The sequence below is a fragment of the Microcaecilia unicolor genome, chromosome 8, assembly GCF_901765095.1.
Source record: "Microcaecilia unicolor chromosome 8, aMicUni1.1, whole genome shotgun sequence".
Taxonomy (NCBI): Eukaryota; Metazoa; Chordata; class Amphibia; order Gymnophiona; family Siphonopidae; genus Microcaecilia; species Microcaecilia unicolor.
Window position 1 is genome coordinate 246,154,239 of NC_044038.1, and position 25,095 is coordinate 246,179,333.

Sequence of the window (25,095 nt, forward strand, 5' to 3'; positions counted from 1 at the left end):
GCGCATTCCACAAAAGCCCAGGCTACATCGTGGGCTGAGCAGGCCTTCATTCCTATTCTGGACATTTATAGAGTGGCCATGTGGTCATCTCTGCATTCCTTTGTGAAGCATTACAGGTTGGATGTTCAGGCCAGGGCGGAAGTGAACTTTGGTGCCACAGTGTTGGCTCAGGGTTTGTCTGTATACCACCCTCGTTAGGTACTGCTCTGGTACTTCCCTCGTTTGTAGGGAGTGGTCTGGAGCCAGACACTAAGGAAGGAGAAATTAGATCTTACCTCTTAGTCTTTCCAGACCATTCCCAAACCCTTTCTCGCTGTTATCTGTTTCTTCCATTTCTTAACATTTCTTTCTCTCTTGGTTTCACCAGCACATGGGTGCAATTCTAGATTGTGGAAGGATCTGTTTTCATGATGAAGGTACAGTTGGTAATGCTATTCAGAAAAAAAATAAAAGAAAAAGGAGGAGGCTTGAGTAAAAGAGACACAAGTCAGGAACATGTGCGTCTCGTCACGAGACGTTACTGTTCCAGATTCAGACAGGTATGTCATTTCAGCATGTTTCACATTGGTGGTTCTTTTCCCCCTCGGGTTGTTTATTGGGGGGGGGGGGGGGCTCTGTTCCGCTACCACCATCTTAGCTTTGTCAATAAAAATATTGAAGGACATAGGACTGCAGAGAGCTTAATAGAGTCACGTCACTAGTAGTTCTCAGTCTCCCCATCTGCTGGTAGGAGGACATATATCCACTTATAGGGAATAGTCTGGAGAGACTGAAGGATAGAAAATTAGCAGGTAAGATCTCATTTTTCCTGGTCTTCTGTTGTCTAATTATACTGGCTAAACTGATATTTTTTTACTGTTACCAATGCTAATTATTTCTCGCTTGGAGCACTTATGTGGAAAGCTGAGCTATGAATTGAAAGAATTATTGTATGTTCCTGACTTCAGTTTTCTGTTCTTATCAGTGGGAAAAGTTGGTCAGAAATCCCTTGTGCCTTGTGGAGGGGATCTGGAGAAAGCTAAAGAAATATTCCAGAAAAAGTAAGGAGCTCATGTCAGGTGACTCTGTGCAATCTACAATTACTATCTTAATCCACCCACCCTGCCTTTCTTCTGGGCAGTTCCCTCCAAGCCCTCTATTTTGCTTCTTTAGCTCTTCTACCCATTTTGCATCTGGTCTCTGTCTCGGTGGCCTGCACACCAACCATGTCTGTATTAGATGTCTTTTCTGAAAAAAAAAAAAAGTTATACAAACTAAACATTATGGCAAAGAATTTGTGTATAAAATCATAAAACCAATATAAATCTTGACATGCTGCGTTTCAGCTTCAGCCTGCATCAGGGGTATGTTCAATTTCTAAAAAAATATATAAAAATCAAATATGTCATATAAATGGTGTCGCAAAAAATTTGTCACACTGCAAAAATGAAACCTTTTGAAACAGTTTTTGATTTTGCAACCAACCATTTAGATACCTTCACATTTACATGTCTGTTTTTAGAAAGAAATTTTGTATATCTTAACATAATCATGTGTCTTAAACAATGTTTTCTAAATAAAATCATTATGTTCCTATAAGTTGTCTGGCAATTCTTTTTCGTAATGTCATTTATATATATTTTTTGATTTTATGTTTTCTGATTTTATGTTTTTGCCATACTGTTTACTTTGTATGATTTTAATACTTAAGAAGTTTGTTTATTTTTGTATTATTTTATGTCCGATTGCTGGTTTTTACCGCCTCCTTTGTCACCTCACTGTTAATCTTCATCTTTGATCTTCTGTTAAGTCCCTTTTCTCACAGCTATTCTGCTTTGCTTGCTCTACTCTGCCTGTTACACATCTCCATTCATAGGAATAAAGGAACTGGGGATATAGATGATTGAAACCTGTCGGACATTTAAACGTTTCTATAAAACATGGGAAAAGCAATTTTTATTTATTATTTCACAAGATTTATATTCTGCTCTATCTTCATAGCAAAATGAACACGTACCACTGTCATTACTTTTGCTGCTGCACAGTGATATTAATCAGGCCAATTAATAAGCTTGCTGAAATAAAACAGTCATTAAGCAATCTTAAAATCTTTTAAGTCTCTTAGTGTGCAAATATTTGGAGGCAGAGCATTCCAAAGCATAGGACCCATGATATAAAGCATATCAGACCTGTATTCTTCAAGGTCTATTACCTTATAGAAGGTACATCTACCAGGTTAGCTGTTGAAGACCGTCAAAGAAGCAGAAACCACTGGGGAAAACTTACCAGTCAATACTTTAAATACCAACATTAAGATTTTATAGCAAATCCAAAATTCTATAGGCAACCAGTTTCATGTAACCAGGGTCGGGGTTATATGATCATAGCCCTTTACTCATAAATGCCACAGCATTTTGAGCAACTTGTAATGATTTCAAATAACGCTTAGGGATGTCTGTCAATAAGCTCTGACAGTAGTCAAAACATGGACTGTGGTGCTCTGCACTACCATTCGAAAATTATCAGCAGTTAGTAAGTCCTTCAAATCAGTGTTTCCAAAGTCCAGTCCTGGAGTACCCTTTGCCAGTCAGGTTTTCCGGATATCCACAATGAATATGCATGAACTTGATTTGCATGCACTGCCTCCATTATATGCAAATCTCTTCCATACATATTAATTGTGGATATCCTGAAAACCTGACTGGCAAAGGGCACTCCAGGACTGGACTTGGGAAGCACTGCTTGAAATGTCTGACAACTTTTATTAATTTAAAAAGACTGTCTTGATCATTTATTAACCTGACTAGGAAAAAATGCCCGTTTCTGAGCGGAATGAAACGGGCGCTAGCAAGGGGCCCCCTCCCTCCGTCCCTCGAAGCTACTTGCCTTGTTCGCTGTGGGCCGTTTCGGCCCTCGAGTGTCAATAGCTCCGCCATCGACGTCATGACGTTTTGACGCGTCATGACGTTTTGACGCGAGGGCGGTGCAGACACTCCAGGGCACACCGGATATCTCGGGCGCCTCAACTTCTGTGGAGGCTTCAGAACGTTGGGGTTGCCTTTTATATATATAGATGATTGCACATAGTAAGAGATGACTTGAGCATAACACCTAAAGTCCTAAATCCTTTTGTGTAAACTGAATCTCCACACCATCAATCAAACAGGATTTTGGAAAAGATAAAACTGGATAACTAGATAAAAAAACATAATTTGCATCTTACTCGTATTCAACTGTAGATGATTAACCATCATCTGTTGGTTAATCAAATTCAATGAGGTGTTTAAAAAGTCCAAAGCCTTAGAGTAGGGTTGTTCTAGTTTATCATCAGCACAGATTCTATAATCCAGTCCCAAAGTGTACATAAGGGCTTTAAAAAAATATTAACTTGGCCAAAAGGGCTGAGCCCTGCGGAACTCCTGATGGACTCGAATGATCTCTTTTAATTACCAAAAATTGTCTCGTAGAAAGAAGAGAGACAAAACCATTGAAGCACAGACCCAGAAATCCCTATTGTTTGAAGACGTATTAATAGGATTTTATGATTGATGATATCAAAGACAGCAGAGAGAGATCTAAAGATACTAAGGGCCCCTTTCCCAAGCGGCAGTAAAAGGAGCCCTGTGGTGGTGGGGTAGTGCGTGGGTTTGCTATGCGCCAAGGCCACCTATTACCACCACCCGATAAATGGGGGGGGGGGGGGTTCTTCTTAAAAAGGAAATGGCTATGGGGTAAGTTGAACACTTGCCGCATGGCCATTTCTTGGGGGAGCTCTTACCGCCTCCTATTTATCAGGTGATAGGGGCTCCTGTGGTATCTCGGTGAAAACAGGGCAGCATGCAGCACTACTCAATTAACGCCAGGCACTCCCCTGCCGCGCAACCCCCAAAAATATATATTTCTGGCAGGAAATGGCATGCAGTGGGGCTCCTGCAGTAGCCTGGCGGTAGTTCCGAATTGCATGGCGATCCTCCGGTTGACTTGCTTCGCGTTAGTAAAATGGCCCCTAAGTTTGTTATTCTTGTAATTCTCTAGGCTATTCCCAGTTCTCTTTACTACGTAATCCACATTGAACTTAATATACACAGAATATAAGCAAACAATGTAATGTCAAAACCGGACGAATAGTAGCAAGCATCAACAGTAACAGTTTGTGTCATGCTCTGCACGGAAACCAAGTTGGAATTTATTCAGTATTTGATGGGCATCCAAGAAATCAATCAACTGATCATTCACACTCTTTTCAATCATTTTTGCTATAAAAAGGCAGATTAGAAATAGCCGGTAATTATTGGTGAGTTGATATCTAACGTAGGGTCTTTTAGTAATTCTTTCTCAAATGCCCTTTTTAAAGTAAGGGGCAACATGCTTTCTGATAGTGACTTGTTCATTATTAACTGTATAGTTTGGGGAGTAATTGCTTTCATCCCTTTCACAATTGATGGTTGACAAAAGCATTCTTAATTTTCTGCAAGTTAAACTTAATTTGATCCAGACTTAAACTCGTAAAAAGTGCTCCATCGCATTTCTTGTCTACTGAAAAGAAAATTTAAGGACAATGAAATCAGGATCATGATACAAAGTTGCAGAAGAAAATTCAGAGGAAACCGAAGTTAGTTACTAGGAAGAAAATAAATGCTTGGAATGTAGCAACATGGGTGGAATTCACTCATATGGACGTAGATTATAGAACTCTATAATTTGTCTGTGTTTTTTTAATGATCACCAGCCCTGTCACTAGTTCTTCTGCCTACAATATAGGCACCTTTTTGGCCTGTTATGCTAGTATTCTGTAAAGGAAAGTAGGGTGTCTACTTTACTTTTCTTTATAGAATTGGCTTGACGTAGGCACGTTGTCTGCTCTTAAATGCAGATGCCCCTATATAGAATTATCTTACAGTGATAGGCCCACCAACCTGACAGAAGAGAATGTAGGTGGTAGAATCATGTCTTCATAGACAAGGCTCTGGCTTATCATCAGGTTGTCTCTAGATTCATGAAGGGATATCTTCATGTCAGAGTTTATCAGTCCTGTGCTTTCTTCTCATATGAAGCAATCTTTGTCGCCAATGGCATCCTTAGTTCTAAAATGTTTACTATAGAAAGGTGTTCCCCGCCCCCCCGCCCCCAGTAATAGTTACTATAGCCAGATAAGTTATGATTTTTCAATTTAGCTTATGCCTTTTTCAGAAGTTTTACATTCAGAAGGTATTTTCTTGTCCTCGGAGGACTTACAACCAACCAGTTGCAGTGAAAGGGGTCCTGTGCTAGCATCGGTGCTTGTTCTTGACGTGCGCTAAGGCCCCCTTTTAGCACAACAGTTAAAAGGCTGTTTTGTTTTTAACAAAAAGAAACGGCCACTGCAGTAAGTGAACCATTTCGGAGGGGGCATTGACAAACTTTAGGGGCCTTTTACTGAAGGGTTGGCCATTTCCGGTGCTTACCCAGTGCTTTTGTCAACCATCAATTGTGAAAGGGATGAAAGCAATTACTCCCCAAACTACACAGTTAATAGTGAAGTCACTATCAGAAGACGTGTTGCCCCTTACTTTAAAAAGGGCATTTGTGAGAGAATTACTAAAAGACCCTACCTACGTTAGATATCAACTCACCAATAATTACCGGACAATTTCTAATCTGCCTTTTTATAGCAAAAATTATTGGAGTGGAGGAGTGGCCTAGTGGTTAGGGTGGTGGACTTTGGTCCTGGGGAACTGAGGAACTGAGTTTGATTCCCACTTCAGGCACAGGCAGCTCCTTGTGACTCTAGGCAAGTCACTTAACCCTCCATTGCCCCAGGTACAAATAAGTACATGTATACAATATGTAAGCCGCATTGAGCCTGCCATGAGTGGGAAAGCGCGGGGTACAAATGTAACAAAAATATAAAAATATAAAATGTCGGTAAGGGCTTCTGTGTTAACTGGGTAGCGTGCAGAACTGCCCAATTACCACTGGGTAAGCACCGGAAATGGCCAACCCTTCAGTAAAAGGCCCCTAAGTTTGTAGCGGGAACCCTTGTTTCATATGATCCATACACTCGGTGCTGTCATGATAGGGTAGCCTGATGGCCACATCCCCCAGTGGCCTGCTCTCTACCCATGAGAAAGTTCCCCACAACTTGGACATAAATACGCTCTTCTTTACTCCCTGAAAAAGGACAGTGAGTCGGGTAATCTGCGTTGCTGTTCATCTCCAGTGGCAATGTGTACCCTGGCTAAACTGGCTACAGTCAGACTTAACTAGGCAAGAGCCACAGCCCTTGAAATCTGCCTGGTCCAGCCCTCAAACAGGGATGGTGGTTAGACAGAAGGATTAATTGGGCACACAGGTGATTTTGAACTTTAAACTGAAGGGACTAAATAGTGGTGCACACGTTCAGAACTTTACTCTAGTTTTGGGACGCTGTTCTGTCGTACTTGCTGTCGGATAACTTCTCCCATTTGTGTGCCTGATTAGTCTTGACATGTGTTAATCATCTGGGATAGATTTTTGCTGCCTGGGGAGTAGAAAAGAATGGCATTCTCTTTGAATCTCATCTCATCTTTTTCAGATTTTTTGACAAGACAAAGAACAGCTGGACAGAACGAGAAAGATTTGAAAAGGTTACAGGGAAATATGATATTCTGAAGATGGAATATAAAAAAAATACCCAGGTAACAAATCATCGGATCCACCCCATCAAATGAATACCCAGTTAAAACTGTAAGAAATATTGCAATTAAAAAAATTCACCATGGTTCCAAAAAATATTGATGATCTCTGTCACCACACAAATGGGACCTGTGAAGTGGAAGGCTAAATAAAAATGACTGAATTAACACTTTTCATTCACACATAGCTGTATCAAGACTACTAATATAGATTTTTTTTTTTCTTGTTCAATTTACTTGATTTTGGACCTTATGCAATATAGGGGTAATTCTCTATAGATTAGGTGCCGGGGTGATGCAGGCTAAATATGAATTCTAGATCGTCTAAAATCACAAGGAGCATTAGTGGAAGACATGGGGCTTGAACCCAGGCTTCACAACAATGTGTTTCATGGAGGCATCTGCTCACTCCCTCATTACTAGACCTTTCCTCTCTGAGGGCTGTTTTCAAAGGCAGGTTCATGCATAAACCCTTATTCTACACATGAAAATGGTCTTTTTGAAAGTGGCCCACTCGTATGAGTATAAACTGAGCTATGTAATGCTTCTAATTGTACAAGTTTATTCACGTGTGGAAGCGTTTCTGGAGTGAAGTTGGGTGAGGATTATACTTGCGTACTTCTGTATTTCCGAAAGCATGTGCCTGTTTTTACTGGGAAAAGGTACCAAATTTGTCTATAGACTTCTACTTGGGTAGTTTTGAAAGGGAATATTTTCCCTTTGAAAACTGGTGTAAAGTCTGTTGTATATGGTTTCCTGTTCTGTACTGTGATTCTCTGTCTCTTCCTCCAAGGATGATGAAAACAAAGTGGAAATTGACACTGCAAAAGTTCCAAAACTGGAGTCTAAACTGGATCCTCGGGTTCAGAGCCTCATAGAGCTAATCTGTAATATTCAAGCCATTGAGGAAGTGATCATCGAGATGAAATATGACACCAAGAAAGCACCACTGGGTGAGCAACGAGATACCTGATTATAGACACAGTGCTTTATGGTAGATGATGTTGTGCCATCCAGTGTGACCAGTTGCTCCTGTCCACATCGTCATAGAGCAGGACTGCTTACAAGGAATCTCTTCTGCTTTCCACATTTGCACTTTACGATCTTGTAGCAGAAGAGAGGGTCCAAAGGTCCACGTGCAGAAACAGCACAAAGGTTCTGAAGAACAATGATACATTTGTGTTTTTCTCGAGAGAACTCTCTAATTGGCCCCTGGCGCAGGTGTAGAAACGCCGAAACACGGCACCGTGTTGAGTCTATTCATTAGTGATGGCTATCAAACCTGGTCCTGGTTCACCCCAGCCAGTCAGGTTTTCTGGATATCTGCAATGAGTATTAATGAGAGAGCTTTGCATACACTGCCTCCACATCTCATGAATATTCATTGTGGATATCCTGAAAAACCCGACTGGCTGGGGGGCCTCCAGGACCAGGTTTGGGAACCAGTGCATTAAAGGACTGTCGATTTGTTCAACTCTGCCCCAGTTGTGCTTCTTTTTTGCACTTTAAGGTCTTGGACAGGTAAGAACAAAAATCCCTAACTTAGTTCGTTCGTGTACCTCTCTCGTCTGATATCTAATGTCAAAAGTTTGTAATAATGTAAAAAGAGAAGTGGGTTCACCACAGAAGCACAAACAAAAATCAGGAGTGTCCACTCAGAAGGGACCCTTTTACTAAAGTCAGTCAGGCACTTAACTGCGTGATGAAGCACATATTAATGCTGGCACATGACTAGGTTAATGGGTCATTTGGTATTCTAGTGATTACTGTGTGGTAAAGGGCCTTTTGTGTTAGGGGATGGGGTATGAGTGGAGAATGAGTGTTCAATCATTTTGCAGCACACTGCAAATACCGTACTAAATCCCCTCTCAGTGCCGCATACTACGAACACAGGACCCGTAAAACAAAACTCACGGATTTCCCCCAGTAGTTGCTGTGTTAGATTTTCAGCTATTGCACGGAAATTTCCTATCTTGAGCTTTAGTAACTGAAAATCTAGTGCATTTTACTAAAAGAGCACGAAAAGAGAATAATAAAGAATAAAAAAAAATCCCCTCAACGCCTTATTCAGAAAATATATAATTAAAAAGCAGTAGTTGCAGGGTTGCGAAGAGACAAGATGGCATTGAGCAAAGATGCCTAGGTGTCAGGTCCGGCACCTCCGGTTTCTTCCTCTCTCTGGAGCTCCTTTTACCTGATGTTATGGTGAAAAGGAGGGGAAAATCCAAGGCTTTCACCTCGGAGCCTGGGTATTCGCTGGGATGAAGCAGTCTTCTTTTGCAGGCATTTAGATCTCCTGAAGCTCCAAAGGGGAATCCTCCTTTGGCATCTCTGCTGCCCTTGGACACGCAGAGTAGCATGGAAGGGGTTTCTCTAGGCCCCAATGAACGGACGCCCCCACCGGAAGCGGCTGCACAGGTGGAAGTTGGGCGACTCCGCTTGAGGGAACACCGACTTCAGCTTCCACTCCTTTAGCTGCAGGTCCAGTTCCAGTTATGGACGTGGTTGTAGTGAGAACTAGCACTCAGGGGGTTGCTTTGGTTAACTTAGCTCTGGGAGTGCAAGTGATTCAAATTTGGAACGTGATCCAGGAGAGAAACTCCTCAAATGGAGGTACATAAGGGGTTCTTTTACTAAGCCATGGTAGAAATCAGCTGGCAGAAAACACCAAAATGCCCATTATATTCCTATGGCCGTCTCAGCATTTACCTCCAGCTGATTTCTACCGCAGCTTAATAAAAGACCCTAAGTGTTGCCATAGTGGGATAGACCAAAGGTCCATCGAGCCTAGTATCCTGTTTCCAACAGTGACCAATCCAGGTTACGAGTACCTGGCAAGATCCCAAAACAGTAAAATAGATTTTATGTTTTTTATCCTAGAAATAAGCAGTGGATTTACCCCAAGTCCATCTTAATAATGGCTTATGGACTTTTCTTGTAGGACCTTTTTAAAACCCTGCTAAGCTAACTGCCTTTTATTACATTCGCTGACAACGAATTCTACAATTTAATTACACGTTCAGTGAAGAAATATTTTCTCCAGTTTGTTTTAAATTTAATTACACGTTCAGTGAAGAAATATTTTCTCCAATTTGTTTTAAATTTACTACTTTGTAGCTTAATTGCATGCCCCCCCCCCCCAGTCCTAGTATTTTTGGAAAGAGTAAACAAGTGATGCATGTCTACCCATTCCACTTCACTCATTATTTTACAAACCTCTATCATATCTCCCCCCTCAGTTGTCTGTTCTCCAAGCTGAAGAGCCCTAGCCAATTTAGCCTTTCCTCATAGGAAAGTCATCCCATCCCCTTTATCATTTTTGTCACCCTTCTTTGTATCTTTTCTAATTCCACTATATCTTTTTTGAGATGCGGTGACCAGAATTGAACACAGTATTCAAGGTGAGGTTGCACCATGGAGCGATACAAAGGCATTATAACGTCCTCATTTCTGCAGGCCTTTCACTTGTGTTTAACTTCAATGATGCTTTGACAGTACTATTCTGATATGAAACCCCATTATTTGTAGGTAAGCTCACCGAGGAGCAAATCAAAGCTGGATACCAATCTCTGAAGAAAATAGAGGATTGTATCAAGAAACAGCAAACTGGGAAGGCTCTGGTTGAGGCTTGCAATGAATTTTATACTCGTATTCCTCACGATTTTGGGTGAGAAACTGGCTTCTTTTTGCCCCTCAGAGCTTTTTGAGGACAGTAACCAAAGTGCCCAGATCGGATGCTTTGTACCTGTGAAAATGTAGTGCAGGATGTGTAGCTGCTTTTTCCAGCTTGAAGTAGTTCTGAAAATCTGACATTAAGCAGGTTGTAGCAGCCTCTGTCACCGGATGTGTCTTCACCGAATGCAGGTAAAGATAGGTATTGTTCCACTGTGGGGTGGGCACTTTTCAAGCTACTCTTTTTTCAACCCTTTCAGATAACCATTGATACATGTCGGTGGCTTTTGAAAATTGCCCTCCCTGTGATTGCCACCCTGTATTGTACACGTGGCTTTTGTTGCCTCCCCCAAAAGTTTCCTCATAGACTTTCTTTTGCCCCCCCCATAATATCTGTTCTATGTAAAACTGCACCGGCTTCCCATGGAGGTGAAAAGTTTATTTAAATTATCATGGTTTCTTTATAAAGTCAGCCACATTCTTCTACCCACTTATTTTCATGAACATTTTAAGATTAACAGAATGCACTTAGGAAGAGGAATTATAATTGTTTCCTATTTTCTATCTCCTAAAGGTATAAAAGGTTAAACTATTTGAGCATTTACTTTGCATTTCAAGCTGCAAAATTAGGCAAAGAGAATCTGTTATGATTGACACAATATTAAGATGAACTTTTTAAAAAATACGTTTTAACTTCCATATCATAATTTTATTTCTAATTGTCTGCATGGCAGTCTGAATCCAGGTGGTCATGTTTTGATTCTGTTTTTGGAATCTTTTTTTCTTGAACATTTTCTTTATGGCTTTTCTCTCCATTTCTGAGCATTTTTCTGTCATTTTGAAATGAGTGAAACGACGGATTTGTGAATGATATGTTTATTTACTTCTTATGGCTATACGTAGTTTTAATTCTCTTAATATTTTGAAAATAGAATGTTAAATGGAGAAAAAAATATTATACCCCTTTTTGGTCTTAATAATGTACCTACATGAATTTTGGATGATGAAGACTTATTTGGCAGGAGCAACTAAGTAAAACGAGCTGTTAGAAACTTTCAGCACTTGTCCAGACTTCATTGTACCTTAGGGAGGCAGTTTTCAAAAATAAACCTGAACATGTGACCTCATATTTTTATTGCTAAATGATCTGAAAAGCTTTTTTCTAGTTCTGAAAATGCCAGCAAAACCCCACTGTTAATCTAGCTCCCAGTTGAAAATCTTATGTCCCTTCCAGCTTGAGAACCCCATCCCTGATCAGGACAAAAGAAGACCTGAAGGACAAGATCCAGTTGCTGGAGGTAAGACGCCCTTGAAAGCTCACCTAAGGTTCTGGACATACCTTTTCTCCACATGAAGGCTGCTGTGCTTCTGTCTGTCTGTCTCTCCTTCCGTCACACACACACACACACTCTTGGAGCCACAGTTCACTGTTAGTACCAGAAGTGTAGTAGCATCATATTTGCTGTTTTATTGTTTGTTACTCGTCTTCAGAAGCAGCAGTGTGGGAGAAGAAGAACTCTTGGCACAAGTAGATCAGTATCTACAGTCCTTGGGATACATCAAGGCAGTCAGGTTTTCAGGATACCCACAATTAATTTGCATATGAGAGAGTGCTGTCTCCATTGTTTGCAAATCCATCTCATGCATATTCATTGTGGGTATCCTGAAAATCTGACTGGATTGGTGTGTCCCGAAGATTGGGTTGAGAACTCCTGGTCTAGATGGACCCTAACCCCAGTCCTGGCTGGAGGAAAATCCAAAATAAAGATGAGCACTTGAAATGCCCCCTGTGGATTTACATTGAGTTGCATAAACATAGAAACGTGACGGTATATAAAGGCCAAATGAACCAACCAGTCTGCCCATCCGCACCATCCACTATCACCTCCTCTCCCTAAGTGATCCCACATGCCTGACCCACGCTTTCTGGAGTTTAGACACAGTCTGTCTCCATCACCTCTACTGGGAGGCTATTCCATGTATCCATCACCCTTTCCAGAGAAAAAGTATTCCCTTAGATTACTCCTGAGCCTTCATCTCATGCCCTCTCATTCTAGCGGTTTCCTTCATTTGAAAAAGGCTCACCTATACATTAATTCCACAGAGATATTTAAATGCTTCTATCATGTCCCCTCTCTCCCACCGCTCTTCAAGAGTATGTATATTGAGGTCTATAAGTCTGTCCCCATTTGCTTTATAAAGGAGACCACTGGTTCCTAACTTCATGTGGAAGGGTTGAACCCAAGAGTTAAGGATCAAAAGGATGGGGAGGGGGTCTAGGTTTGGTAGACTTCATTTTATACCAAAAACTGTCCATCTTAAGAACGTAGTAACCTTGTTTGAGGTTCCCCCTGACAAACACTAGTTCTTTGACAAAAGCCGTAGGTTACCCCTAAAAATTGTATGAACTTCTCTCTGGTTGTCTTGTAGCATTGCAGAGGGAGGTTCAGTTCTCTCCTCAGAAGCTTATCATGCCCATCCCCACTTAGCCCCTTTATGTGGTGGCCCTCGGTTCCCCAAGTATACCAACTCCCCCCCCCCCCCCCCCAAGTGATACAGGTGCAACGTGCTACAGGCAGGACAAAAAAAAGGGGACTTACTTTCCACAGCAATTTGCTGAAAAATGCATCTCGATGTTTGTTTTTATGGTTAAGAATCTCCTGTGTAAAATGCAGCACAGAACAGGCTTTAGCAGGAGGAAGACAGTATCTGAAAGCTGATGGTGACTCTCTGGTTTGCAGTAAAGGTTTAGTATCTGAGATCTACCAGAGGTTACTGGAGAATGCGTTTTCTACGGGCACAACCGTAATACTATGGGCAGGAAATTATTAATATTGGTTGGGAGGCAAAAATATATTTCACATTGCTGCCTGGATGTCTCACCACCATCTGAAACTAAACTTATCTTTCTCCCTAAACCCATCTCTCCTCTTCCCCCATTCTCTGTCTGTGTGGATAACACTGTCATCCTCCCTGTCTCATCACCTTGGGGTTATCTTTGACTCCTCTCTCTCTCTTTCCCTGCACGTATCTAACAGAGTGGTAAAATAGGTTGTTTCTCTATAGTATCACCAAAATTTGGCCTTTCCTTCCTGAGTACACTACCAAAACCCTTGTCCACACTCCCATCACCTCTCGTTTAGACTACTGCAACTTGCTTCTCACAGGTCTCCCATTAAGCCATCTCTCTCCCCTTCAGTCTGTTCAAAACTCTGCTGTACAACTTCTATTCTGTCAGTGTCGTTATGCTCATATTAACCCTGTCCTAAGTCATTTCATTGGCTCCGTGTTTCCGCATACAGTTCAAACTCCTCTTATTGACTTACAAGAGCCTTCACTCTACAGTTCCTCAGTACCTCTCCACTCCTATCTCTGCCTACACTCCTTTTTATCGGGTAAATCTCTCTTATCTGTACCCTTCTGTTCCTTTTATCTTGCTGCACCAAACGCCTGGAATAGACTTCCTGAGCCAACACGTCAAGCTGTTATGCAAATGCAGTGTTGTGGGACATCCTGTATTTGTTCACTAGAGCTTTAGAGTCATTTCTCTAATTGGGCTCCACCTGATATCCCACTATCCTTGACGATCGTCTGTCATAGGCCAGCAGTTTTCCTTTCTTTGTCGTGTTGAATTGCTTAATTTTGTATTTCAGGCCCTGAGTGACATTGAGATTGCCGTTAAACTGGTGAAATCGGAACTAAGCAATCCTGACCATCCTCTAGACCAAAACTATCAAAAACTAGGTTGCAGTCTCCAGCCCCTGGACCACAGCTCTTCTGAGTTTAAGGTAATTATTATCCTAGGGGCTGCTAGAGGAGTAAAGCCAGTCACTTGCTGACCTCTACCATATTAGTATGGGTCAGATAGCAATAACAGCCACTTCCTTGTGGTTTCTGATCATATTCTTCAGCTGTGTTGCCCTATTTGTGGGTTTGGTTACATGCACTTCCCAGAGCTCAGGTGTGAATGCTGAGTGCCAGAAAACATCAGTTCCTTCCCCTGATTCCAGTAAACAAATCAACAGAGAGACTGATTTAGGCATGAAGAGACAAAGTGTCACGGTTACTGCGTTAGAGTGATACCTGGTGTCTAGATTCCCCTGGACCATCACTACAATATGTCTGAAGGTGAGGGTATATGAAATAGTGAAAATAATACTGGACAATTTTGACTGAATTGTTCATGACAAGGGGGGTCCCAGCCCTCGTTCTGACCGAGCTGGAAGGAGGAAACTGCTGGGTTTAAAAAAATGTTTAACAACTTTGTGAGTAATTCTAGAAACGTCAGGCAGGGAGGTGTGGGGGCTTCTATGGAAGTGTCACAGACTGTCCCGCTTGCCGGACTGAAGTCTGCTTTTTAAGGAGGCATGGAGGGTGCGCAGGTATGCTGCCTCTGAGCTAATCTAATAAAAATCTTGCTTGGTCGCTAAATCCCTAAAAGTAGGATCCAAGTGACTTACATTTTTATTTTTTATTTTATTTGTTACATTTGTACCCCACATTTTCCCACCTATTTGCAGGCTCAGTGTGGCTTACGTAGTACCGGAGAGGTGTTCGCCAATTCGGTTGATAACTGATACAAAGTTATATTGTGGTCAGATGAGGTGGGGTCAAAGGAGTGAAGATTATAGGTTGTCCGGTACGATCATTAGTTATGTTGTATCGCTGGGTGCAGGGATCTATGTTGGATCGGTGGGATAGGCCTTTTTGAAGAGGTGAGTTTTAAGTGCTTTCCTGAAGTTTAAGTGGTCACAGATTGTTCTCACAGCATTTGGGAGTCCGTTCTATAGTTGTGCGCTTATGTAGGAGAAGCTCGAGGCGTAAGTTGTTACATGAAGAGAAACAGCACCAATCAGAGAGTACAGCAGACATTAAAATCTATTAAATAAAATGCAAGACAGTGCAAAACTTTGGCTTTGGGAGGTAGAGGGAAGTGTGTTTGAGGGTTGCTTTTCTGGTGTGATCTAAGGGAGCATAAGACCAGCCATACTGGGTCAGACCAATGGTCCATCTAGCCCAGTATCCTCTTTCAAACAGTGGCCAATCCAGGTCACAAGTACCTGTCAGAAACCCAAATAGTAGCAACATTCCATGCTACCAATCCCAGGTGGCGTCCCTATGTCTATCTCAATAGCAGACTATGGACTTTTCCTCCAGGAACTTGTCCAAACCTTTTTTTAAAACCTATTTGTTTTAAAAGTATTTCCATGTAACTTTGAGTGTTCCCTAGTCTTTGCACTTTTGAAAGAGTAAAAAATCAATTCACTTCTACTCGTTCTACATCACTAAGGATTTTGTAGACCTCAATCATATCTCTCCTCAGCCATCTCTTCCAAGCTGAAGAGCCCTAACCTCTTTAGCTTTTCCTGATGTCAGAAGAGTTCCATCCCCTTTATCATTTTGGTCTCTTTCCTTTGAACCTTTTCTAATTCCGCTATATCTCTTTTTCGAGATACAGAGGCATTATAGTATTCTGTAATCCCTTTCCTAATAATTCCTAGCATCTTGTTTGCTTTTTTTGGGTGCTGCTGCACACTGGACTGTCCACTGTTGGAAACAGGATACTGGGTTCGATGGACCTTCTGTCTGTTCCAGTATGGTAATGCGTATGTTCTTTGTTCATCTTGTGGTTGTTTCATCCCTTTTCTTAGGTGATTGATAGATACTTACAGTCTACCCATGCTGCATTGCACAATGATTACACGATGACCCTGCTGGATGTATTTGAGATGGAGAAGAAAGGCGAGAAAACGGTCTTTCGACAAGAGCTTGCAAACAGGTCATCTTCCCACTTAACCTTACTAATCTGTTGCTGTCCATGTGACCAACTGGAGAAGAGTGATTTGCACTGTTATGCTTGTCTGACTTTGATGGTTTTATTTGGGTATATTCTAACGCAGCTTATAAGCTTCTCCGGTAACATCCAATATATTATGAAATTTTCAGTTTAAATTCTGCCTGTTATGTCTACAGTGTGAAATATAGTATCTCCAGAAACTGCCTTCTAATGAAGCGATTTTCAGTTTCCCTGCAGAGATTGTAGGCTTTACATCCATATGCCTGGAAACTTATTTTCTTTTTGAAAATTCAATCAGTAAGATATTGAAATAACAAAAATCATATGTGAAGGAAACTGTCTTTACTATGTTCATGGCAAAAACAAGCAATTGCTCCCAAATCCATGTAGAAGGCATAAGTACATAAGTACGCCACTTTGCCTGCATCATATCGACCGATTTCCCTTCTGAATTATGCAGTGAAGCTGTTTGCCAAAATCTTGGCTAACAGGTTGAGTCGGGTGCTACCTCATATTATTCATGACTCACAAGTGGGGTTTGTCAGGAATCGTTCTGTCACTAGAAATCTTAGACGTATATTAGCTTCCTTGGAATGGGTGAAATTACACCAGAAATCCACAGTAACAATAAGTTTTGATGCTGAGAAGGCTTTCGACCGTGTTCGGTGGGAGTTTTTATTTGCTACCCTGGGAGTATATGGCTTCGCAGGGTGGTTCGTAGAAGCGCTCAAGGTTTTGTATGCCTCTCTTCAGGCGAGGGTGATGGTCAATGGCCAACTCTCTAATGACTTTTTGATCAGATGTGGGACTAGGCAGGGCTGCCCATTATCTCTATTTATTTTATTTATTTGTAGCATTTGTATCCCACATTTTCCCAACAATTTGCAGGCTCAGTGTGGCTTACATTTGCCGTAATGGCGGTTGCCATTTCCGGGTAACAGAATTACAAATGGTAATGTGTTAAGGTGCATACATACATGGTAACATACATGTAACATAACATACGTGAACAGATCATGGTATAGATATATATCATGTGCATATATATGTTAACCAAAAGAAAAAAAGCAACACTGGGCCTTCAAGAGTGGGACAACAGGAGTACTTTATTAGCCAAAGACCCGACACGGGCCGTGTTTCGGCGCCCAAAAGGCGCCTGCCTCAGGGGTCAAATTTGTAAATATAGCGATCGTTCAGAATTGAGGTTGTAAATGCCTTAAAAAAGCCTGGGTGACTTGCATTGATTTCGCTATAGCGTGAAAAAAGCGGGCTCCGGCAAGGGAGCCTTCTCCTGTTTAGTCCAAAGAGATAAATGGGTGTTTAGTGTCTGGTCCTTTCTATATAAACTAACGAAAAAGGCGGCAAAAAAAACAGGAGAAGGCTCCCTTGCCGGAGCCCACTTTTTTCGCGCTATAGCGAAATCAATGCAAGTCACCCAGGCTTTTTTAAGGCATTTACAACCTCAATTCTGAACGATCGCTATATTTACAAATTTGACCCCTGAGGCAGGCGCCTTTTGGGCGCCGAAACACGGCCCGTGTCGGGTCTTTGGCTAATAAAGTACTCCTGTTGTCCCACTCTTGAAGGCCCAGTGTTGCTATTGTATACTGTATTACCCTCTCTGTCTGTACCATATATATGTTAAGGAAGAATAAATTATGGTAATACATGAAAGTTCCTGAGTAAGAAATTGGAAGAATAAATTAAAGTAATACATGAACGTTTCTGAGTACGAAATTGGGTTGTATCATTCTTTAGGTCATCGACTATGGAGAGACCATATTCGACATAGAGATTGAAGTGGTTATGCTTATTCATTAGTGGTAAGGAGGTTGATCAGTCAAGTGATAAGATTTCAATTATGTCTATGTCATGTAAAGTCTTATTTTTTGGTGTTTATTATTATTTATTGCATTTGTATCCCACATTTTCCCACCTATTTGCGGGCTCAGTGTGGCTTACAATACATTGTATTAATGGAAGTACAATTTGTTACAGCTCGATTGTGGTTACATTGTTATGCATTGAGTTTAAGATGGGTGTTTATGGTCTGCCTTCTTGAACAGATCTGTTTTCAGTAGCCTTCGGAAGTAGTTAGGTCTTGCGTTATTTTTATGGCCTTCGGTAGTGCGTTCCATATCTGTGTGCAGATGTATGAGAAACTGGTCGCGTATGTGGATTTATATTTTATTCCTTTGCAGTTAGGGTAATGGAGATTGAGGAATGTGCGTGCTGATCTCTTTGTCTTCCTGGTAGGCAAGTCTATAAGGTCTGACATATTTTTGTTCTTTACTTAGACCCCCTCATTCAGGATGTTCATTCTAATGTGGATATACAAGGGGTAGATATCAGTGGGGAGTTGCTTCAAGTTAGCAGCTTTTGCGGATGACCTTTTGGTTGTTCTCACTGACCCGCAGGTTTCATTGGGGGCACTTTTGGAGTCTTTTTGAGAATTTGGTGACTTTGCGGGGTTCAGGCTAAATTTGGATAAATCAGAGGCATTGGCTAGCTCCCTAGAGATTAAGCGCTCTTGGCCTGGGCAGTTTCCTTTGCGGTGGGCAGAACGATCCTTCAAATACCTGGGTGTACTTCTTTCCTCGGAGGTCAGGGAGTTATACCAGCTTAATGTGACCCAGATGCTACTTAATACTCTGCAGCAGTTGGAGAAGTGGCAGGCGTTACCCTTGCCTTTGATTGGGCGCGTCTGCCTTTTGCGAATGGTAATTTTTCCTAGATGGATGTACATGTTACAAATTTTGCCACTGTGGCTATTACAAAAGGACTTTCAGCGCTTCAATCATCTCATTTTGCGGTTCTGCTGGGCTAAGAAGAAAGCAAAGCTACGCTTTTCTCATTTGATGGGTAACTGGTCTCAAGATGGGTTGGGCCTTCCCAATATGAATCTTTACAATATTGCATGTCTCTTATGTTCGAGATTGGCTCTACTCCTCTAGTTACTTTACATCTCTTGCACTCGAGTTGGCGTATTTTGCCCCATATAACTTGTTATTTGTACTGCACGTGGAGAGATCTTTGATTCCTAGATATTTTAGGAATAGCGTGCTCTTAGGCCTCTCAGGGAAGTATGGAGGTTTTTGGTGAAAGGGTTAGGAGGGGACCCACAAGTCACTGAACTGCTACGTATAAGAGGAAACCCTGCTTTTCCCACAGGATTGGATAATCCGACCTTCATTCAGTGGGAGCGGTTGGGATTGAGAACCTTGGAACATATCCTAGATATGGAGGGAGGGTTGAAGTCTTTGTATCAATTAAAAGGTCCAGACTGTATTAGATGGGGAGACACTGTTGCATATTGTCAGGTCAAACATTACATTCGGTCCCTGTCGATGGGGGCAAGCTTCGAGACTTTTTTTGAGACAGTTGCTGAGGGTGCCCCCACGATATCCGAGTTGCATAAGGCCTTATGGCAGTTCTGGAAAATCAAAGGGGTAAATGAAATCAAACTTAAAGGGGAACAGGGCGTGGGGGAGAAGTTGGACTCGTGGTACTTTTTGGCTTCTATTAAGAGTATCCCACGCCTTACTAGCAGTGCTATTTATAGGAAGTGCTCTTTTCGTGTCTATTACAGAGCTTATTTATCCCAGGTTCAGCTTTTTCGGGCAGGAGGTATTCCATTGCCAACTTGTTTAAAGTGTAAATTAGCGGACAACACTTTTTTCCATGCATTTTGGGGATGTGTGGAGATAAGGCGATTTTGGCGCCAGATTATTGACTACTTGGCGTCAGTTTTTTCTTGTAGGATGCCGGCTCCCCACTCCAGTTAGTGCTGGATTGCCCGGGGGACTTTCGAGGCCCTGCAGCAGAGAATAGACTGATGTTTCGTAAGCTGTGTGTGCTGACAAGGAAGTGTATTTTGCAGACCTGGACCTCTTGACTCCCTGCCTGACTTTTGGCATTGGCTTAATATGGTACACCTGTTAGTATCTTGGGAGGCAAGGGAAGTAAAAGGCTCCTTTAAACGTAAATCTCGTTTTTTGAAAATTTGGAATCCCTACTTGGCCTCTTTGTCATCAAGAGGAAGAAGTCTTATTTTGAACCTGTTGAGCTGTCAGCGAGACTGTAGGGGGGGGAGGAGGGGTGGGATTAGAGTGGGGTAAATTGCTTTCCGTCCAGTGCTCTGAGGGGTCATAACAGTCCAGACCTCTTGGGGCACAGGTGGGGGGAGTCCTGTAGAGATAAGGGGGGACAGGGAAGGAGGGAGGAATGCTCAGTTGGGTTGGATCAAGGTTCATAAGATTTCATTGTTATTGCCTTTTGAGTCAGTGGCCAGTTTGTCTGGCTTATACTATGATTCTTGTTTATGGTATAAGGCTGTGTTTATTTCTCCTAGAGATGGGAAGGGGGGGGAGAGATGGAAGGGGAGGGGAGAAAATTGTTATTTCTGTGCCAGTGGTTTCTTGCTCTTATATGGCATGTTCCTGAGATTCAATGTACGCTGTATTGATGTAGATGGATTTGTTCAACATGCTGGTTTATCAATAAAAATTGTTGAAATAAATAAAATAGCAAAATCTCTCTATTCTAGTGTTTCTAGATTTAAAATCAGTATGACTAAATCAGAAAGACTTAGCATTAATTTGAACTTTGGCTGTGCCTCAAGGGTACAGAATGAGGTCTGTAGCCGAGGTCAGGCAGTCCTCCAGAGGAAGAGCACAGGGGGAGGGACCCGGCCACCCGGGTGTGACACCCCACAGGGAATAAGAAGCCCCTTAGGACTTACACCCTGTAATAGAGATCCAAGTGTGGGTTCTCTAACATTTACAACCCAACCTAGAAACCCCAAACGGGCCTACCAGACTGAATACACTGCACAGGCCGCACACATCTACCCTCTGCTGAGACTGAGAAAATACTGGTTAGTAGAAGGTCGGCACAGGCTACTTGTATAAGAAGTTTTAGTGTTCTCAGTCTCCCTCTGCTGGTAGGAGTGCATAACCCAAGCGTCTTGAACGGTCTGGAGGATTGCTGAGGAATTAAGATATTTAGGTGGGCAGCTGACTCCTGTATACTTGGTTTTATTTGGAACTAATTACCCTCGGTTGGTAGGGGTGGTGCAATTGGATCTGGTGAGATGGCATTTGCTCCCTCTCTTGGTTCAGTCGTATTGCTGCCATACGATGAATGTGTTTTACCGAGGCTGCTTAATCTATTTCAGGTTGTGCCTGTTCCCTTTTTTTAATTCTTTGCAATCCTTTTTGAGTAAATTCATTTGGCATAATACAAACCTCAGCTTCCTAAAGACGTTTTGTTTAGAGATAAGAAACTGGGAGGATTGGGGATTCTAAATGTGAAGCACAAGAGTCATCATGTCTCGGGTAAGATTGCTGGAAAAGCATTTATGTCCAGCTGGGCAATAAACCATGTCTTCATATTCTCACAGTAGTTGTTTGAGTGGTAAGCATCTTTCTGTCTGCTGAACAAGTCTTTTATGTATTCTCCTCAGGTTGTTACTCTGGCATGGCTCACGTTTATCTAACTGGGTGGGAATCCTGAGCAGAGGACTGCGTGTGGCTCCACCTGAAGCACCTGTCACTGGCTACATGGTGAGTAGCAGGATCAGCTCACTTACATGGAATGAGCACTTTACAAACCTGGCCAATCTGATCAGCTTTGTGAGCACTTTTAAACTGATCATGCACCAAGTGAATACAGCCTAAGGGGAAATATGTTTTCACACCGCTTCTCCTGAAGTTCATCCTCTTTTTCCACAGACAAACAGAATAGGACCATGGTCTCCTGTCCAGTCCTCAAGAGCCATCAATGGGTCAGGTTTCAGGATAGCCCTAATGAGTTTGCATACAAATCATCTTGCATTTTCATTAGGGGTATCCTGAAAACTCGACTTTTGGTTGCTCAAAAAATCATATTGTGCTCATCCATAGATATGGACAATGAAATGATGCAAACTTTATATAGAGCAACTTAGCTTCTCATTTAATCCAGCTGCAGAACTCCCCAGCTGGATCAAATGAGAAGCTAAATCGCTCTATATATACATCTTTTTGATTTTCTTATAAGTTTGCATCAATTTATTGTTCATGTGTATGGATGAACACAAAAAAATGTTGATATAATGGCCCGTTGAGTGCTGAAAGTACATCAGTGACAAGTTCAATTGAGCACCTGGGTCTTTCGAAGTCATTTCCCCCTCTTGTTTTTAAGATGACCTATTGTATTCTACAGTTTTCTGGTAGAAGTGATCTCTAATGGAGCCCATGTGGGGAACAGCTTCCCTTAGGTTTGGAATTTTACATATACACAGCTTTCTGTACAACATCATGCAGGCCACATCATTTCTTTGTTTACTGCGGAGCTGCTGTGACCAATATGCAAGGCATTAAGTAGTCTAGTATGGACCATTGTGATCAGATTCATCTTAATGTATGGAGAGAGTTTGTAGTTGCTGCAGGTAACAGAGGTTTGCTGAATTGTAGGATCTAAGTAAGTGATAACTCGGCAGTATTCCAAGATTCTTAATTTGTGATTTTAGGGGTAGTGCACAGTTCAACAGGGCTGCATTCTCTCTCCCTGTTTAATTTATATGCAGAATAACACATAACAAGAGAAGCAAGATTAGAAGACCATGAAAGGAAGGAATGTCAACAACCTCTGAAATGCTGATGACATTAACCTAAGAGCTGAAAATGAAAAAGATTTAAGAGGTCCTTATTGATAAAGTTAAGAGAACATGAAAAACTGGGATTAAAACTGAATCTAAAGAAGATAAAAGTGATGACAAGGTGCAAAAACGAGCATCAGAATTGATGGTGAAGACATTGAAGTCATAGATTGTTGCTGATGATTGAGCCTAAAACAGAAACTAAAGATTCAGTAGTCAAAATGTGCATTGCTGGATAGGAATTGGAAGGGCTACAGTGAAGGGTCTGAAGAAGATTTTCAAGTCGTGGTGAAAGTTGGACCATGAAAAAGCAGGACAGAACTAGCATTGAAGCATTTCAGTTGCGATGCTGGAGATGACTGTTAGGAATACTATGGACAGCCAAGAAATCAAGTAGATTTGTCCTTGACCAAATAAAACCTGAATTCTCACTGGAAGCTCACATGACTGGACTGAAACTATGTGGCGGCCAGAGTCCAAGGAAAAGGCAGATTGAGAATATCATAACAATAATGAATACGCCATTAAAAAGCCTCCAAACACAGGGATCTATACTGTCTCCCATTTTTTCGATGGGCATAAAATTCTACATCTATGCCAATGATGTGCAACTACTCATACCCATGGAACCAGATCTACCCACAGCTCTGAGTAAACTGTCTGCCTTCCTAACTGCAACTCAGGAATGGGCAAACAACAGCAAACTCTGCCTAAACCCAAGCAAAAAGGAGATTCTTTGGGTACCTAACAGAAGTGGACAAATAACAGACTGCCAAATACCTTTTGGGAAGTATGAAGTCCCCTAAAATCACAGGTCAGGAATCTCGGATACTGCTAGACTCATCACTCTGATTCCGCAAATTCAAACAACCTTTAAATATTGTCTCTGTCACAGCAGCTACGAAATCTCTCTCCGTATATTGATCAGTCTGACCACAGTAATCCATGCCATGATAACATCATGACCAGACTACTGTAATGCCCTGTACACTGGTCAAACCAAAAGGAGTTTGTATGAGCTCCACCTAATTCAGAATGCTGCAGCCCAACTGATAGAAGGCTGCAAGTGGTGTGGCAACATTACACCCTTCCTGCGAAAGCTACACTAGCTACCGGTACCTTACTGGGGAAAATTTAAAACTCTATTTGATTTTCAAGGTCTTAAGACAAAATGGGCAAGAGTAGTTAAAGAATAAGCCCTTTACACACCTTTAAGGTCCTCATCACTGTCTGTACCTTCATCAAAAGAAATTGTACGATGTGATACCCAGCAGCAAACCTTCTCAAGAGTAGCCCCCACACTCTGGAATTTACTCCCAGAGGGGCTATATATCTAACTCAAGACTGCCTCTACTTCAGGAAGCAGGTGATACTCTGGCTTTTCTCCCAAGCCTTTAATACATAGGGTGACTGCCTATACACTCATTCTGCACCTGGACTAGCTTCCTACACACATTGCAACTTAGACCAGTTCCTTATATCTTGTTTATTAAAAGAACTTGCCTTGAGTTTAGCCACCCTTCTATTAGCTGACTCTTGTCCCCATCTATATATCTGCACTTGGCCCCTCGGCTCGACGTCTAATTTAAATTCTGGAATTCGTTGCCAGGGAATGGAGTAAAAGCAGTTAACTTAGTGGGGGTTTTAAAAAAGGTTTGGATAATTTCCTATAAGGTCATAAGCAATTATGACTTATACGGTCTATGCCAGAGCCGGTGGTGGGAGGCGGGGCTAGTGGTTGGGAGGAGGGGATAGTGCTGGGCAGACTTATACGGTCTGTGCCCTGAAAAAGACAGGTACAAATCAAGGTAAGGTGTACACATGAGTTCATCTTGTTGGGCAGACTGGATGGACCGTGCAGGTCTTTTTCTGCCGTCATCTACTATGACTTGGGGAAAATCCACTACTTATTTCTAGGATAAGCAGCATAAAATCTGTTTTACTGTTCTGGGATCTTGCCAGGTACTTGTGACCTGGATTGGCCACTGTTGGCTGGATCTGTTCCAGTATGGCAATGCTTATGTTCTTGATACTATGTGTTCCATGCACCACGTATCCTGCTCATGTTACTCTAGCACAAGCCCTACTATCAACCTTCTCTCTTTCAGTTTGGGAAAGGCATTTATTTCGCAGATATGTCATCAAAGAGTGCAAACTACTGCTTTGCTTCGAGACAGAAAGACGTTGGGCTGCTGCTACTCTCAGAGGTAAATATCACTCATAAGGTATCTTTTTGTATTCTATGATTTGGCTAGGTAACAGCTTTTAAATATTAAGGTCTCTTGTCTGTCAGCTGTGCCATGTTACAAATTCCCCAGTGCTCAGGGAATGTAATAGAACAATGCCGACTTTTG

General features: G+C 41.8%; 1 protein-coding gene across 2 annotated transcripts in view; it reads left to right on the forward strand.

Annotated features, from left to right (window-relative positions):
- Nucleotides 1-25,095, forward strand: part of LOC115475565 (poly [ADP-ribose] polymerase 2-like) — a 153,364-nt gene that overhangs the window by 124,055 nt on the left and 4,214 nt on the right. For both annotated transcript variants that reach the window (XM_030211386.1, XM_030211385.1), the window contains 9 exons: nt 965-1,040; nt 6,533-6,635; nt 7,426-7,585; nt 10,161-10,299; nt 11,539-11,602; nt 13,958-14,092; nt 15,956-16,083; nt 21,566-21,665; nt 24,850-24,948. In XM_030211386.1, coding sequence (XP_030067246.1) covers nt 965-1,040; nt 6,533-6,635; nt 7,426-7,585; nt 10,161-10,299; nt 11,539-11,602; nt 13,958-14,092; nt 15,956-16,083; nt 21,566-21,665; nt 24,850-24,948 — 1,004 coding nt within the window. The remainder of the gene's footprint in view (nt 1-964; nt 1,041-6,532; nt 6,636-7,425; nt 7,586-10,160; nt 10,300-11,538; nt 11,603-13,957; nt 14,093-15,955; nt 16,084-21,565; nt 21,666-24,849; nt 24,949-25,095) is intronic.